We start from the raw sequence: 17,624 nt of genomic DNA, 5'->3' as shown, positions 1-17,624 counted from the left end.
ACGATAGAACAAGTGTGTGTATCGACGAGGATTGGATCCAAGCGACTATTGCTGTGTGCAATTTACGTTCCTCCAGACAAGAGCAAGGATCTCAGCGTTTTGAATGGGCATATTAAATCGATCCAAGTTAACCTAGGTGCTCCAGTTACTACAGTAACTTACCAGCCTTAATTGTTATGATATATATCTAAGTGTTTTTACATTGTTCCTGTCTTGGCAATTCAGTATTTTAAACAGGTTTTTTAAACCTGCATGTCAGTATAACAATTGATAGCTTAAAACTAAATAACTAAAACTAAATCTTATCTAAGTATAAAGGGAATTAATCGTTGCAATTGAGGATTGTAACGATTTTTGCCGGAAATTATTAATTATTTTGTTGGACATTTGTGCTAAAGTCTCAACATTTGAAATTCTATGTACTTCGGTAATACTGTACCAGGGAGGCAACTTTAAAATCATCTTCAGAACTTTGTTCTGAATCCTTTGAAGTGCTTGTTTCCTGGTAGTGCAACAACTAGACCATATTGGCACAGCGTAAAGCATGGCCGGTCTAAAAACTTGTTTAAATATTAGAAGTTTATTCGTCAGGCAAAGTTTGGATTTCCTGTTTATAAGAGGATACAAACATTTTTTTGGTTTGACCAGGAAATTGGAACTTCGTTCATAGTGACTATGTGACTACTACTAGGTTTCAAAAACGAAGCTCTAGGCTTATGTGGAAATATTATAAGTTGAGTTTTGGAAGCGTTGGGAGAAATCTTCCATTTTTGTAAATAAGAAGAGAAAATATCTAAACTTTTCTGAAGTCTGCTGCAAATAACACGAAGACTTCTTCCTTTAGCGGAAATGCCTGTGTCATCAGCGAACAAAGATTTGTGGCAACCCTGAGGCAAATCAGGGAGGTCCGAAGTGAAAATATTATACAATATAGGCCCAAGAATGCTACCCTGAGGAACTCCTGCTCTAACAGGTAGTCGATTAGATTTGGAATTTTGATAATTTACCTGCAGAGTTCTGTCAGTTAAATAATTTTGAACTAATTTCATAATATAAAGTGGAAAATTAAACTTTTTCAATTTAGCAATCAAACCTTCATGCCAAACACTTTCGAATGCTTTTTCTATGTCTAGAAGAGCAACTCCGGTTGAGTGGCCTTCAGATTTGTTTGAACGAATTAAATTGGTAACTCTCAAGAGTTGATGAGTAGTTGAATGCCCATGGCGAAATCCAAACTGCTCATCTGCAAAAATTGAGTTCGTATTGATGTGAAGCATCATTCTATGTAAAATGATCTTTTCAAAAAGTTTACTTATTGAAGAAAGCAAACTTATTGGACGGTAGCTAGAAGCTTCAGCTGGATTTTTATCCGGCTTCAAAATTGGAACAACTTTTGCATTTTTCCATTTATCAGGAAAGTATGCCAAATGGAAACATCTGTTAAATAATTTTACCAGGAAAGACAAGGTACTCTCTGGGAGTTTTTTGATGAGGATATAGAAAATGCCATCATCACCTGGAGCTTTCATATTTTGAAACTTTTTAGTTATAGACCTTACTTCGTCCAAATCAGTCCCCCAGAAATCATCAAAAATATTTTCCCGAGAGAAAATATTCCGAAAATCCCGAGCAACCTGAGTCTCAATAGGACTAGTAAGACCCAAACTGAAATTATGGGAACTCTCGAATTGCTTAGCAAGTTTCTGAGCTTTTTCCAAATTTGTGATCAAAATTTTACCACCTTCTTTAAGCGCTGGAATTGGCTTTTGAGGTTTTTTCAAAATTTTTGTGAGTTTCCAAAAGGGTTTGGAACTCGGGTCTAATTTAGAAACATTATTTTCAAAAGTTTTGTTCCTCAGGGCAGAGAATCGCTTTTTAATTTGTTTTTGCAAATCCCGCCAGATAAATTTCATGGCAGGATTGCGTGTTCTTTGAAATTGTCTCCTACGGACATTTTTAAGACGGATCAAGAGCTGAAGATCATCGTCTATTATAATTGAATCGAATTTAACCTCGCATTTTGGTACTGAGGCAGCTCTTGCTTCAACTATAGAAGTAGTCAGAGATTCAAGAGCATAATTAATTTCATCTTTGGTTTGCAAAGGAATGTTTTGATCGAAGTTATATTCCATAAATGTTCGATATTGCTCCCAATCAGCCCTATGGTAATTGAAAGTAAAGCTGTTGGGATTAGAAATTATTTCTTGGGATATTTCAAAAGTTACTGGAAGGTGATCAGAACCGAAGTCAGCATGGGTAACCAATTGGCTACAAAGTTAACATGAATCAGTTAAGACCAAATCAATAGTTGAGAGATTTCTTGCAGAAGAAAAGCATGTTGGGCTGTTTGGATATTGAATAGTGTAATAACCTGCAGAACAATCATCAAACAGAATGTTACCATTGGAATTGCTTTGAGCATTATTCCATGAGCGGTGTTTTGCATTAAAATCACCAATAATGAAGAATTTAGACCTATGACGGGTAAGTTTCTGGAGGTCACTCTTGAGAAAATTCTTTTGCTGGCCTACGCATTGGAATGGCAAATAGGCAGCTATAAACGTAAGTTGTCCAAATTTTGTTTCAACAGAAACTCCCAAAGTTTCAAAAACTTTGGTTTCAAATGAAGAAAGAATTTTATGCTTGATTCGTCTATGAATAATGATGGCAACGCCACCACAGGGTCCATCAAGACGATCATTTCTATAAATCAAGTAATTTGCGTCCTTCTTAACCTTATGGTCAAGTTTAAGGAACGTTTCAGTTATAACGGCAATATGCACGTTATGAACTCTCAAAAAATTAAATAGCTCGTCTTCATTATCTTTAAGAGATCGAGCATTCCAATTTAAAATGTTTAATGCTTTAAAATCCATTACTGAATTTTAAAGTAATGACAATATTATTAGCAAATTTTACTCCAGTTTGAATAGCATCAAACATGGAGTTAGATTTAAGCATATCAGAAATCATGTCAATTAATGAATTCTGTAAAAATTCCATTTTAGGGGCAGTAATGCTTCCTAAGTCAAAATTGTCAAAATTTCCGTTAGAACGTTGGTTAGTATTTTGATTTCTACCCGCTGCAATAGCAGCATAGGTAGCTCCATTAACTCGCTGAACATTGTTGGCAGCGAGGGGAGTAGGTATAGATGAAACATTTGAAGCAGAGGTGATATTTGTACCTACGGGTACGAATGTAGAATTTGTTCCTCGCTGACCGTTGTTAACAGCAGAGGAATTTGTACCTGTTCGGAAACGTGGAGCGTTTCCTACCTGCCGGTTAGAACGAGATTGTAGGATCGCATTCCCAAAAATTGGATTTGTGGTTTTCACCACAATTTGAACATTTAAATTTCTTAGGATCTTCCTTCACAGGACAGTCGTCCTTTGCGTGAGAGGAATCACCACAATTCATGCATTTAGCTGGCATGTAGCAATTTTTAGTTCCGTGACCCCATCCCTGGCACTTACGGCACTGAGTGAGGTTTTGAAAATTTCCTCCAGTCTTCCTGAAGTGTTCCCACTTCACTCGGACATGGAGCATAAGGCTAGCTTTTTCTAAGGCCTTAAGGTTGTTTAGTTCACTAGACTTGAAGTGAACTAAATAAAAATCATTAGAAATCCCGTTGCGCGAATCGCCAGGACGGGATTTCATTTTCATTTTGATTACTTGGAGTGGCACAACTCCAAGTAATTTTGCCAGTTCATCTTTGATCTGATCCAGGGATTCACCACTGGGCAGTCCTTTCATGACAACCTTGAACACACGAAAGCCTTCATCAATCTTTTCCATTTTTTACAAAGGCTCTTATGTTGAGGTAATGAACCGAACTGTATGGTGATCTATCAGAAATAAATCACCTTTGTATAAAATGAAACACCCTAGTGTACACGGCCGTTCAATTTTATCCAGGGACTGAGTTAGTTTGTATTGCCATCTCTGTTTGTCTCACGTAAATATTACTCAGTTTTCGAAAAAAAAATGGGGTTAATCTGACCCAATGTTTAAGAAAACTAAGTAATCTTTCCTTAAGAAACAAAAAACGAGATTGCAATACAAATTTACTCAGCCACTGAGTAAGATTGAACGGCCCTATAGCGCACGTATCAGTTGTTGGTTGGTGCTATTTTTAAAGCGAAAAGCATCATCAGCAACGACACCACGTCGGGCAAATGGACCCAAGCAGCAGGGAAGCAGGCAGGTGAGATTGGCACTTAAACTTTTATTTATACAATTCACCGAGCGGAAAGTTTCCTCCAACAGGAAGGTGCTCCTCGTCCAGCACGTCGCTCCAGGGGATGTTAAATTCCTGCTCCGTGTTGTATTCCGGGAGCGCAATCGTTTTACAGCGGGGAAACTTTTCTAGGACGTGATTCCTTCTCAGCCTCTTGCCCCTGCTCGGGTGCTGCGGGAAAAAACGTGGGAAACTGGATGGTATTTCCCATCGATCCCCCATCCCCAATTGTTAGAGGTGAGTCGCATGGGTGGGGCGTCAAAACACATCTCTCGATGGTGAAATCGAGACGGTTGAATGAAATCTGATTTAGTCCGGGAGGCGTCGAGTGTCGAGAGGCTATAAAGAAAACTACAGCAATAAGCAAAAATCGTGACAGGAGAAGTTTGCGAATTTTGCAAAAACTGACGACGTAGGAACATTTCACAATAAATCTATGTTTGCTTTTGACGCAGTGAAAATGGAGTTGGACGAATCACTTTACGTTGAAGATCATATAAAGTCAATGGGTGTTAGGAATAAAAATAAGTAGGATCGATGAACTAGTTCTGTAAATTTTTCAAAAAAATTGTAGCACGGAAACGGCATTGCTGATCGAAATGACGTGTTAGACAAAGTTGTAGAGAAATATAATATCTTTTAAAATAAATAGAAATGTTTTTCTGTATTTTAAGTAAATAGTCGAATAAAATGTAAAAATTTCCAAATATCTTAAAATGCCCTTACCCGATTTTTTTTTAATAGCTTAGCGTATGCAAATTATCAAAAAATTGCATTTTTCATGCAGTGCGGGTTTTGCTGTTTTTCTAGATTTTGACCTAAAATTTCTTTCACATATTGAAAAACCTATCTTAAGAAAATGAATTGAAAGTATGGTTATGATATATGACCAGATGAGCGAGCACAGGCAAGTTTTCACATTTAATTCGGAAAATCACAACATTTTAATAGAGATTACTCCGCAACCACTAGGTATAGGTATATGTAATAAGGGGGTACGAAATAGGTATATGTAATAAGGGGGTTGATCCAACTTTTATAAATGCAATTGGGCAAGAATTTCTTGTTATAACATTGTGCAGTCTTTCTATTTCTGATAAAATTAAGAATTGCCATGTATTGGGCAAAGAATCTTTGTCTGATCACAAGAAAATCGTATTTGATTATGAAGTAAATCAACAGCTCCTTGAAAAAGTAAGAGATCCCAGGAAAACTAACTATAAATCAAAACTTATAGTTGGAGTAAACAGCTTGAGAGAATGTTCAAAAACATACATTGAGCTTGACAACAATTCTCAACAAATCTCTGACTTAATACAGCAGGTGTATTACGATAGCTGTCCTGCAAAGGAACGTTCTACCAATAGAGATGTACCTTACAGAAACTTCGAAGAAAGCCCGGAAACTATTTAACCGGGCAAAAATAACAAATCAATGGGATCAATATAGAGAGGCCCTTTCAGCTTATAAAACCCACATTGAATAGAACCTTTGTTACACAGTATAATCTCGTTTTTGATATTATTCATAGATATACTAGGCCTCAATGAATATTTTTATGTTTATTGGTCTCAGTTTCTGCACTGCTCAATTGAACAGCAATTGCTAGTTTGAATTGCAGTTCAAATCATAATTCAATAATCAAAAATCCATAATCAGGATCTTGTTTTGGATCGTTTGGAGTTTGAGGTGATGACATTTAGCGCAACTCTCCCAGATTGGCATCCCGTATTCTATTACGGGAAGGATGATTTGTTTGTAGAAAACAAGCTTATTTTTCAGAAACAGGGTAGACCTCCTGTTGATGAGTGGATACAACGATCTTATCAAGATGTTGCACTTGGTTTTGGTTTTGTCAACGTGCTCCCTGAAATGAAGCTTGCTGTCTAGTGTTAGCCCGAGGTATACGACCTCTTTGAACCATTCCACCACTAAGCCGTTTAAGCAGTTCTTATTATTTTCAGACGGAACAAGTCTGGGAGATTTTGAGTGTGGAAATATGGGTCTTCCAGCTGTTGAAATAATCAGACAGGACGTCCAGGCCTCTCTGAAGCTTGGCAGTCAGAGCTCCGATGACCCTACCCTTGTAGACGATGGATGTGTCATCTGCGAACAGAGACAACGATCCACCATCAGGGAGAGCCGGCATATCGGAGGTGAACAGGTTGAATAGGATGGGGCCAAGGATGCTTCCTTGTGGAACCCCGGCACCGATGTTGGAAACATCCGATGTGATGCCATTCAGAGAAACTCGGAACGTCCTGTCTGATAGATAGTTGTTTATTATTTTCACTAGGAAGATTGGAAGACCGTACTGCTGTAATTTGAACAGCAGGCCATCATGCCAGACAATGTCGAACGCTTTTTCAACGTCCAACAACGCCATGGCAGATGTTTTCGAAACAGACTTGTTCCGTCTGAGAATGTTTGTCACTCGAGTCAGCTGGTGGACGGTCGAATGACCTTTCCGAAAACCAAGCTGTTCCTCGAGTAAGATGTTGTTTAGTGGTAGACTGCTCTTTCGAACAGTTTTGATAACCCTGAGAGAAAGCTGATTCGTCGATAACTTGAACGTCATTTCGTTGGCGTCTGCAATGGAAAATTCTCATAGCAGGCGTTGACGATGGGACGTTGTCGAGTTGTCGAATAGCAACTATCGTGGTAACTCACCAATTATCTGTCGATCTGCCAAAATTTGGAAAGACGTCTGCATTGAATTGTCTCATATAACAATATTCCGCCCACTATATCACAAGAAATTGCGAGTAGCTGAGTGGAATGGAGATAAGTTAAGTATTGGGTACAGGACCAAGTCTCCCCTGGGTGGTGCCAAAAGATATGCGCAATAGAATCATCAAGTTGCCATAATGCACGGAATGAGACTATTGCATGGCTGGGTAGTCAAAGTCTTCCATTCGTTTGTCATTTCAGGTGGATTAGAACAGGTTTAGGTGGGCGTTGGCCAGATTTGGATTTTTTAGATGTAATCCTGGATAGGACCCTGTCATTGAACGTCGCGTGAAAATGGAACTTAATGAAAGCCGTAGTACTTTTTCGTATATGACTACATGGTAATAACAGCAACTCGGTGATTAAAAAGGTGCTCGTCTGCCTAGTGGCAAACGTTTTTGCTTACTGAGCAGAAGACCGTGGGTTTAGTCCCAAGCTCCTTCGCGTTATATGATCGTTAGGACATCAATTCAGCTTATCGTTTACCAAAACGAACCCTGCTGCAAACCCAACCCTCTTATCCAACATCCCAGTGATTCCTCGTGGAAGTGCAGAGGTGTTCTCGGCTTCCATCAAAGCGAGTGTCATGTCAACACAATCCTTCCCATTCCTTTCTTGACCTGTGTTCGGGCGCGGCCGGCGCTGGTATTGCCTAATTTAAGATCACCAGTTTTTACACATTGAGGATGATTGCTAGTCCCAAGCATCGTCTATTGGTTCTCTGTGTAATTACAGCTGATCTGGCAGTAACAGAGTAGCAACCGTGGGCGGTCAATCAAGCTCAAGCTCAAGCTCAAGCTCCAACACGAGGGGAAGTAGCCAAGTCTGAGGCACTGATTAAAAATCAGTGCCAGATGGTTGTAGAATCTGGAACTCAAGTGTTTGAGTTCCAGATTCAAGATGTTGTCTAAACCTGTTTTTAGATGATTTGATAAAGGCCAACAGTTCGTCAGCCGTAATCTTGGATTCCTCTGGAAAAATGTTAGGAATCTGATGAAGATTGGTTGCATTTCTAGCAACCTCAGATTCATGAGGGCTGACGATGTTTTGTCCGAGATTATGGGAGCTGACGAAGTGTTTACCAATCGCGGCAGCGTTCTCTTCAGGAGCTATCAGATGAACCACTGGGGTCAGTGGTGGAATGGGTCTTGGCTTATTTCTGGGAGAGACCGGATCTTGTTAGCAAAATCTTGATTTCTGAGGTTCATCATCCTGGCTTGGATGGCTTTTGACGATTGCAATGGGTCTTCAAGACACGTAAACCAGAGCGCTGGTATTGCCTTCAGATGAAGTTGCGGAGTCTGTTGAGATCTTTGGTAATTCTATCAAGGTTCAGCGTATTGCTCACCTGTCTGGATACTGGCACGTGTTGTTCCCTGGTCCGGGATATCGCCTCCTCGATGGAACGCAGGCACCGGTCAACGTCTGCGGGACAGATCGGTCAGAGTTTCCAGATTTGTTTCACGATGTGCCAGTTTCCGAACCGAATTTAAAAAATGAGGGTGATGCATAGACTAAAGCCCTCTAGTTACACAGCCAACGAGATCAACCAAAATTTGATTTTACTTTACTCATAAATCGCAAAAAGTGCAGGAATTCAGAAAAATTAACATCATGTTTTTCCAGTTTTTTCGCGCTTTTTTAACGAAAAAATGCCAGAAAATGATAACACAAACGATTGGATTTTCTCGGTCCATTGGTACTACTACTAGACTGTGTCAAATTTTCGTAAATTTTTCAGCAGATTATTGAGGCTTTTATTTGGGTTGATCTCATCGGCCGCGCACAAATTTGAAGGGACAACATCTGACTGGTCTTATAAAGCTTCTCGGCGTCTAATCGGCGCACACTACTGTACCATTCAAATCCAACGAGTGCGAGCAAAAGGGAAACATATTATTGGGAGGGAAATACACCGTCGATTCATGCATGTGTGATAGGTAGAGAAAGACGATTCATCGAAACGGTCTATTGGTAAACGTACATTCCACGATTTCGCGTACGATTTCTTCTTCTGATCATTACGCCCAAACTAAACATAAAGCCTTCCCCTGACTTAAAAAAACGGGGTTAAACGACATGCACAGGGCTTCGAGATTATTGGCTTTTTTTTGGTCATTTCAAGTAGAATGCAAATTGCTTTAAATTATGTTTCATCGTGGTGCACTAGCGAAGGATTGACTATTAATCCATCTAAAACAACTGTTGTACCATTCACACGATAAAAAAAATGACCCTAAATAATATTAAACTGAAAGGAATAATTTTAGAACTTTCAAGCACAGTCACGTATCTGGGAGTTACTCTTGACAGCCAACTAAATTGGAATTCGCATCTAGAGCAAGTCATCAGTAAAGCAACAAATGCTCTTTGGATAAGTAAAAACTTTTGGTAGGAAATGGGGACTAAAACCTAAAATGATCCACTGGATTTATTGACGATTGTAAGATCCAGAATAACCTATGCATCATTGGTTTGGTGACCTAAAACCATTGGCGTAGCATGAAAATTTATCTGGAGGGGGCCGAAGGGGGGCCTGTTGCACTTTTTTAATTTTGCAAAACTACGGTTTATTAAAAACTCACTAAAATTGCGTCTTAGGCAACTTATTTTTGGGTACATTTTTTTTTTTCTGTGACCAAGAATATGACAATGATGCTTACTATTATTTTAATGGTAAAACAATTAATTTTGATTATATTTATTCCATAACAACGTTTGGGACCTCTATTGGGTGAGCCTTAAGCGCTAACTGATTTTGAACAAGCAATGATCGGTTGTTCATGTTTTTTGTAATAAAATCACAGTCCAGATCTTGTAAATGTAAGGATCTCAAACTAAAGAAAATTCTCAGAGTTAGGAAGTTTCATGAATTTTGTAACTAGATTTTTTTGTTTATTTTAAATATATATCAGTCAAATCTCATACATAGAAACCAAACTTAAATTCTAGGAGTTTGAATTTTAAAATTTTATATATATATATTTTTTTTTTATTGTATAGATTTATAGCCATAGGCTAGTTCATCTCTTATTATAATTTTATAAAATTCTGGCTGTTTCAAGGTAAAGTGCACACAGAATAAATTTAATACATTTTGGACGTAGGAAAATGCTCAAGATGCACAATTTTTTGACGTAGGAATACGTGGATGATTTTTATATGGGGGTGCACTTTGTGAAAACTGGAAATTGAACATGTAACGAAATTATGAAAGATTTTGAACGTTAATAACTCAGCTGCTCTTGGACCAATTTCAATAATTTTATCACCAATCGATCAGAAATATTTCCACGCAAGAAATTGTTAAAAAGCGTCGAAATAACTAACAAATCCACTAATTACGTACATGCATATGCACATTTCTTAACATTGTTAATGTTAAAATAAAAATAGTTTTGTGATCCCAAACCCATGTGTTTTCAAGATTTTGTAACTTATAAAAAATGATATCTCTGACATAGATTATAAGCATAAATTCTTCGAATACAAATGTTAATAAAAGTCAACGAATTAAGGTCAATTATAATAGTAGGATAAAAATGCAATATCCTCCTTGGGCAATCATTTCATCAAAATTATTATAGCACATTAATATTAAAAACAAATAAGAATTTTAATACTAATAGTTTGTTTGACCTAATCAAAAGTTTAAAAAAAAACTCCACCAAATAAAAAAAGGTGGATTCAAGATCTTAGGAAACTTACCTAGATTCTGAGACTCACAGCATTTCTCGAGAGAAAAATTGTTCGAGATAAGAAAGTAAGAAAGTAAGAGAAAAATTGTTCGAGATAAGAAATTAAGAAAACAGGAATCAAAAATTTCGAAAAATCTTGACTGTGGCAAAAATTGTGAATAATCAGGTTATAATTTAATTTCATCAGGTTTTTAAGATACCGGATTTTGAATGTCATGATTCTGATATTTGAAGTGAAAAAAACGTTATAAAGCATTTAGGGTTTTTGATATAATTTCCGTCCTGCTAAGCACAACCCGCACTTTACCTCTCTTTTTTGAACGGGTTTGAATAAAAAATGGAATATATATGTCACAGATGATTGCTAAATTTATTCACCTTTCCATACGTACCGTTGGATTTGATAAAGAGTCACACATTGTTGAGATATTGTTAAAAATCTAACACTGCTTCTTGATTCTAAATTCGTCCTACGCGTTTCAATTCCGTCCAAACGCATTGAAACGCCATTAGATTTTCTTCGTCCTACGCATAAACGTAGAAAAAGGGGATACGCTAGGAGTACTTCTTTTGTTTTGAGAACAATGAGCGTAAATATTCATACAATGCGCTCTAATAGGATTTATGTTGTAGCTAATGAACTAACGCATCGGAACGAACCTATTACTCATTTGTGCACGGTGAAATCATTGATATTATTGATCTCTTCTGATCGATAGAACGGAAATGGGCGATTACGACGAAGTTGCGCTCTACCCTATCCAGAACATTTTTTTTTAAATTTCAGAACTTACTTACAAAATTAAGATTTAACTTTATTTCTAATCGAAAAGAATGAACTCGAAACTTGCATGATTGTGCTCCTGTTTATAACTAGATAGAATTAAACTTATTTTTACAAAATTTGGTATGTTTTTAATATTTTAAATTTAGTTAGTTGTGGTTAAACCAAGGGGTAGGTCACTCCGCACACCAATCTTGGTTCATCTCTTTTTGTCTGTGTGCCTCAAGTGTGCAGCAGGTGTACCGATTGTGCTGGTCATAGAGCAAGCTGCGATTGTTTGTAAAATACCCATCCCGGCAACCCGGTATTTCTGACACCTTGAATGTTTTGGTTTGAAATTGCAAAGATAAATCGGATTAAGGATGACGCGGGAAGTGGCGGGTGTGCGAAATTTCGGTGATTTGTGTTCCATAGGGTAATAAAAGTCCTGTTTTTGGGTGCTTTAGAATGTCCTCAAAGGTAGACCAGAAACCTAACTTTTCGTGATGTGAAAAGCATCGGTCTATCAGCGGCCAGAAAGAGTTGAAACCGGTGGGGAGCGTTGTTGGAGACCGACTTTAGAGGATGATGAATAGACTTCTTTAGTTTATTTTGTGTGAGTTGCAGCATTATTTGAATTAACAGTACTAATGCGGTACTAACTGCCTTTTTCTCTTGAGCCAACTCTAGAACCTACATTTCAAATTTAGATCTATAAGTGAACTGCTGATCTGAGTTCCTCTGATATACTCAATTAGAGGATGTTCCTGAAAATACAGTCAAACAGCACGTAATGTTGTGAACAACTTCAATGACAGTTGTCCAGCAGTGCTCCCATTTTATTTACAATAATCCAATGCCTACAAGATTGTGCCGAAGGTATTTCGAAGTGTGCCAATGGTTGTGCCCAAGCTGTGCCGAATGTAATTTCGGCACAATGTGCTGAGTGACTTACCCCTTGGGTTAAACCCATTTGGTATCAATTTATTATTTACACGTACATTATAGAGCAAAGAGCTTTTTCAGGTAATGTAATCAAAAAATACACACAAAAAGCACGGATTTTTTTAAGTGCTGATCCATGCAAACTATCCTGCAGCTGAATTCTGAGCATACAATTCATCGAAAAGAAAGAAATTGATACATATTAGGTATATGCCGAAATTGAAATTTCTGTCCGGAATTTAGCTGCTGGAGTGCAAATTTGTGACAATATAGCTAAAACACCAAGGCGTGCAAATAGGACCATAATATCAAGATTCATCATTCAACATTCCATCTGATTCCATTAGCTGGAAAACTTTTGAATACTTCCTGATCAACCTACAACCTACCAAATATCCAGTGAACTTTACTAATGTCTTGGACTATATGGAGATCTTTCGAATATTTCCTGATGTCTAGGAAGGATGTTTTAAAGAATATCCTGTAACTTATGCAACGTTTCCTGAACATCTACAAAACTTAGGTTTTACAAAATTTCCTCAACTTCTACGAAGTTCCCTGAATTTATTACAAATTCCATATTTTTTCCATTTCTTTAAATTCACAGAAGATGTCTGGACATCTCTGCGCTTCTGAAAAAACACCTAAGACATATACAAATATTATTGAACACCTAGAAAGTTCCTTGAATTTAGCGATGTTCCCAAAACCTCCAAAAAGTTCATGGAGCTTTTTTAGAGTAAGATCTCTTAAAAACTGCAACGAAGTTCCCTAAACTGAAGCGAAGATCCCTGAAGCTCTTAGAAATTTATTGAACCATTTCTAGAACTTTTAAAAAATTCCCTGAACTTTTTCAATATTCCTTACATTTATATGAAGTTTTACGCAGCTCCTCAAAATGCTACGAAATTCGAAAATCTTCTACAAAGTTTTCCGTTGAATTTCCACAACTATTCCTAGTCCATGAGGCTAAAAAAAAAAACTGAAATTATGTAGAGGTTCCCGATCAATAATGAGCTTCCCTAAAATAAAATAATGTTCCTTTAACTTCTACGAAGCTCCTCAAATTTAAATGAATTCTCTACTTCTACACAGTATTTAAAACTTTTCCAAGTTCCTTTTTTCTACGAAATTTTTTGTTTTACCAAGTTTACTTAATTTCTACAATCTTCCCTGAACTTCTATTTGAAGTTTAACGAAGTTTCCACAAGATTAAGAAAAATTCCTGGGCTCATGGCCAATTTGTAGAGCCTGAAGACGTCTTATTGCCATCGATTTAATATAATATAATTTATTAAAATTGTTTCTTCTAGTCCAGAACATAACAAAAGTAATCAACATAAAGGATTTAAAAAAATCTTTGTTGATGGTCCAATTTTATTAATCACTGTTAAACCGGTGAGTCGAAAACAAACACCAAAAATTCTGGAGGGGGCCTAGATCATTCTGGAGAGGGCCCGGCCCTCCTGGCAACGCCATTAGTTACGCCAATGCCTTAAACTAATGAAAAATCAGCTCAGAAGAAGCTGGGGAGGCTGCAAAGACTTTTTTGACGTAGAACTACGTCTTTGTTGACTACACTGGGGTGCAAGTCAAAAAATATGTGTGGTGAAGGAGTGTTAGGTTTTGAACGCTTGTAACTTTGTCATTTATAGATTAAATTAAAATCCAAATACGCCAATCGATAGGATATTACATTACGAACCTGTTGAAATAAATATTTTTCCAATTTTTCTATAATTAAACTTTTGAAAATGTACAAATGATAATTTTATCACTGATTTCATGAAATAAGCCTTTTTCCCAAACCCAGTCATCATAAACGAATACCACTTGGTTGCACATCATTCTGCTTGAACCTGAAAAGATATAAATCAGCGCTGCACTCATGCCACTGCTCATTACCGCTTCGGACGTCGTGGCCATAGGTCCTGCATCAAGCAGGACTAGGTTAGCGGTTAAAGGTGGATCACGGCGTGTCCACCACAGTGATGAATGATACTTGTAAAAACGTGCATAAAAAACTCCCTCCCGCTTAACAACCCCCTCCCCTCCCCCTTAACAATAACCCGAAAAAGACATGGACTATGTATGACGATCATGTTTTTCGAGAAATAAATTTTAAGCAAAACCCCAATAATGTATGAACAATTAATTTTTTACATGCAGAGCCAACATTTTCAAAAAAAAAAAAAATATTGCCACTCGATGAATTACCAACAACTGACTGTAAAACATATCTGGTACCTCTATATATGCAATTATATTAACATACTCGCCCCTCCCTCAACAATCTCTCCCCCCCTCAACAACCTCTCACCCCTCCCCCTCAACAACCTCTCCCCCCCACCATCAACCTCTCCTACTCCCCCACCATCAACCTCTCCTACCCCCCCACCATCAAATGTGTAAATTGTTTTGATTCAACCATAGTCGAAACATTGAAATACTTGAAAATTTTAAGATAAAGTATAATAGTCAAAAATGTATGAAAAACATCAATTTTGTGTGGTTCTACGTCATACTGCGGTCGTGTCTAGGACACAACCCTTTAATTTTTTTTTTTTAATAACTGGTTCAATGAGCAGCACACCAAGTATGGCACTAGATGCTCTACTTTATCTGCTTCCGTTGCATCAATTTATTCAATTAGAAGCCGAAAGGAGTGTATTAAGGATCCAACGGTCACAGCACTTTCTTGAATGTGATCATATGAGCATCCTAAAAGGTTCAATATTGATTCTCTTGTGATACAAAATGAAGATTGGATGAAGAAAAATATCACTTCGATCGTCTTTACAATGTAGTAGATGCGGATCGCGATTTGTGGGACAATGGGGGACCAAACATTCGACCAGGATCAATTGTCTTTTATACAGACGGCTCTAGATTGGATAATCGTGTAGGAGCAGGGGTAACAGGTCCAGGAATAATGTTCTAAAATTTGCTTACGTAGAAATTATAGACATTCGAATATCTGCATTATGTCTGATAGCCAAGCAGAACTAAATGCTTTGAAATCAGGAACATGTAATTCTAAACTTGTATGGAAATGTGCAATGTCACTCCAAAAATTGGCCTGCCAAAACCAAGTGAACCTATTTTGGGTTCCTGGTCACTGGAATTCAAGGGAATGAGAAAGCCGACACACTAGCTAGGCTTGGATCATCTCAACAATTTAGAGGACCAGAACCATTCTGTGGACTTTCTGCTCTTAGAATGGAGTTCAAGAAATGGGAAAAATGAAAGTGGAGACCAATTCAAGACCAACAATTTAAATGGCCCTAGCTCCAGTTTGTAAACAAACAGAACAGGTAGGGGAAATTCTCTTCTACCCGATTGTGGTTTAGGTTTGCGAATGAAGCTTTCGGTTCGCGAAAAAATGGCCTTACAAGGTTTGTTTACAAAATGGAGTTAAGGCTATTTCAATTGTTGGTCTTGAATTGGAACAACACTCTCATTGCTCGGCAGTCGAAACGGTTTATTAATCCGAGCATTTCAATGACTAGCAAAATTCTTGAACTATCAAAGAGAGATCTCAGTATGTACACTGGTTTAATAACAGGACACTGTCCACGTAAATATCATTTGAAGCTAATAGGAAAACTTCAAGAGGACATGTGGCGATTATGTGACATAGAAAAAGCAGACTCTGCTATGCTGGAACCAAACAGGTTATTTGTGTTTTTGACCTAGCACCTTATAGGTCATTCCAGCTCAAGTGTATACAGATTGTAAAGAATGTCTCCGATTTCATCAAAACTTTGCCAAAATGCAATGCCGTTTTGAATTTTGTCAAAGTTTGAAGATTGAAAGTGGCATGAAATATTAACTAATAGTTTCATAAGAGCTCGCAAATCCAACAGCAAAATTCTTGATAAATAACCATAAGGCTACTCTGTTCTTTTTCCTTCCATCCCATCAACATTCAATAAAAAGTAACAGTGAACACTTAGTCACTCTTCCACGTAACAAGAAGCTTCTATTTGTATTTTGAATAAAATTCAACCCCAAACGAAACATTCCCCGAATCCCTTAAAGCGCAAATTCCCGCTTCCGAGAAAGTCTCATCCACCAAGTAACCCTCGTTAGAACCGCAAACGGCACGTTCGGCGGCACAGTCTATGCGCCGTACAAACATAAATTAATCATTTCCAGTCCCATACCAGAGCCGACACGTTTTGACGTTTTCCGTTCCGTGCTTCGCATCGCATATTCAAACACACGAAACGTTCTATATTTATTTTGCAGACCCCTGAAAAACGACGAAAATTCAATCAATTCCAACGTACGGCACAAGATCGTCGTCATGGGGGCGGCCAAGGTCGGCAAGAGTTCCATCATCACCCAGTTCCTGTATGGCACCTTTTCGCCGAAGTACAAACGCACCGTCGAAGAAATGCACCACGGTCACTTCTCCGTCGGCGGGGTCAACCTGACGCTGGACATTCTGGATACGTCCGGCTCGTACGAGGTAAGTCCAATCCATTTTAAATGTCGAATCAAATTACGATAGAAGTCCCTGGCGCCCGTGCTCGAATCCACAACTCAATTACCATAATGGCTCCATCCGTGTCTTCAACGAGTCACAAACGGGTTCATTTCTGACCTGAGGAGCCAAAAGCACACCTCGCACCGTTTGATGGTCCGCCATAACGGACCCAAATTCCATGCCCAAACAATTTTGGACCAAGGGCAAAAATTATCGTCCCGCTGTTTTTCCAAACGTTGTTGAGGGTAAACATCAAACAAACACTGAACCCCCGCAAGGATCCACACGGTCATCACCGGCCGGTTCCCAGAAGGAACCGCCCACTGCTGTGTCGGAAAATTACCATGAGCTTTTTTCCCACACTACTGCCACTTTTGTTCTCGGACGCATGGGAAAGTGCGAACCGTCGTCATCAGCTCAATCAGCAGCGGCTCCCTGATCTCCAACTGAAACTACGCCAACAAGTGGCTCCATCAGCGGGGCAGCATCCTACCGGAAACGAACCAGGCGTAAACACAAATTCATCTCGTCAGAATAGTGGATAGAAGGTTGACTGTCTCTAACGCGCTGGAAAGGTCAGCTTCCGCTTCCGCCTTTTAACCTTCAAGTCATCATTGCCGAGCGGAGCTGAATATGGCGTGAAAAGGGGGATCGGGGTCGGCGGATCGACACAAATTGTTTACACAAACATTGCCTTTTCGTCTACATGGATCCCGACCAGCGTTGGCAGTATTCCATATTTATTCGAATTGAACATA

At 38.4% G+C, this 17,624-nt stretch overlaps 1 protein-coding gene across 1 annotated transcript in view; it reads left to right on the top strand.

The window, feature by feature from the left end:
• The window catches only part of LOC135714252 (GTP-binding protein Rhes-like), a gene marked incomplete at its 3' end in the record, with an annotated part of 351,688 nt that extends 334,840 nt beyond the window's left edge, over positions 1-16,848 (top strand). The window contains exon 4 of the mRNA XM_065237584.1: positions 16,626-16,848. Within this exon, the coding sequence (XP_065093656.1) occupies positions 16,626-16,848 (223 nt within the window). The remainder of the gene's footprint in view (positions 1-16,625) is intronic.
• Between the last annotated feature and the right edge of the window lie 776 nt (positions 16,849-17,624).

This window comes from Ochlerotatus camptorhynchus, unplaced genomic scaffold, assembly GCF_037179485.1.
Source record: "Ochlerotatus camptorhynchus isolate MF236.1 unplaced genomic scaffold, CSIRO-AGI_Acam_v1.1 ptg000633l, whole genome shotgun sequence".
In the NCBI taxonomy this organism is placed as follows: Eukaryota; Metazoa; Arthropoda; class Insecta; order Diptera; family Culicidae; genus Ochlerotatus; species Ochlerotatus camptorhynchus.
Note: the sequence above shows the minus strand (reverse complement) of the source record. Positions and strands in the feature narration are given on the sequence as shown.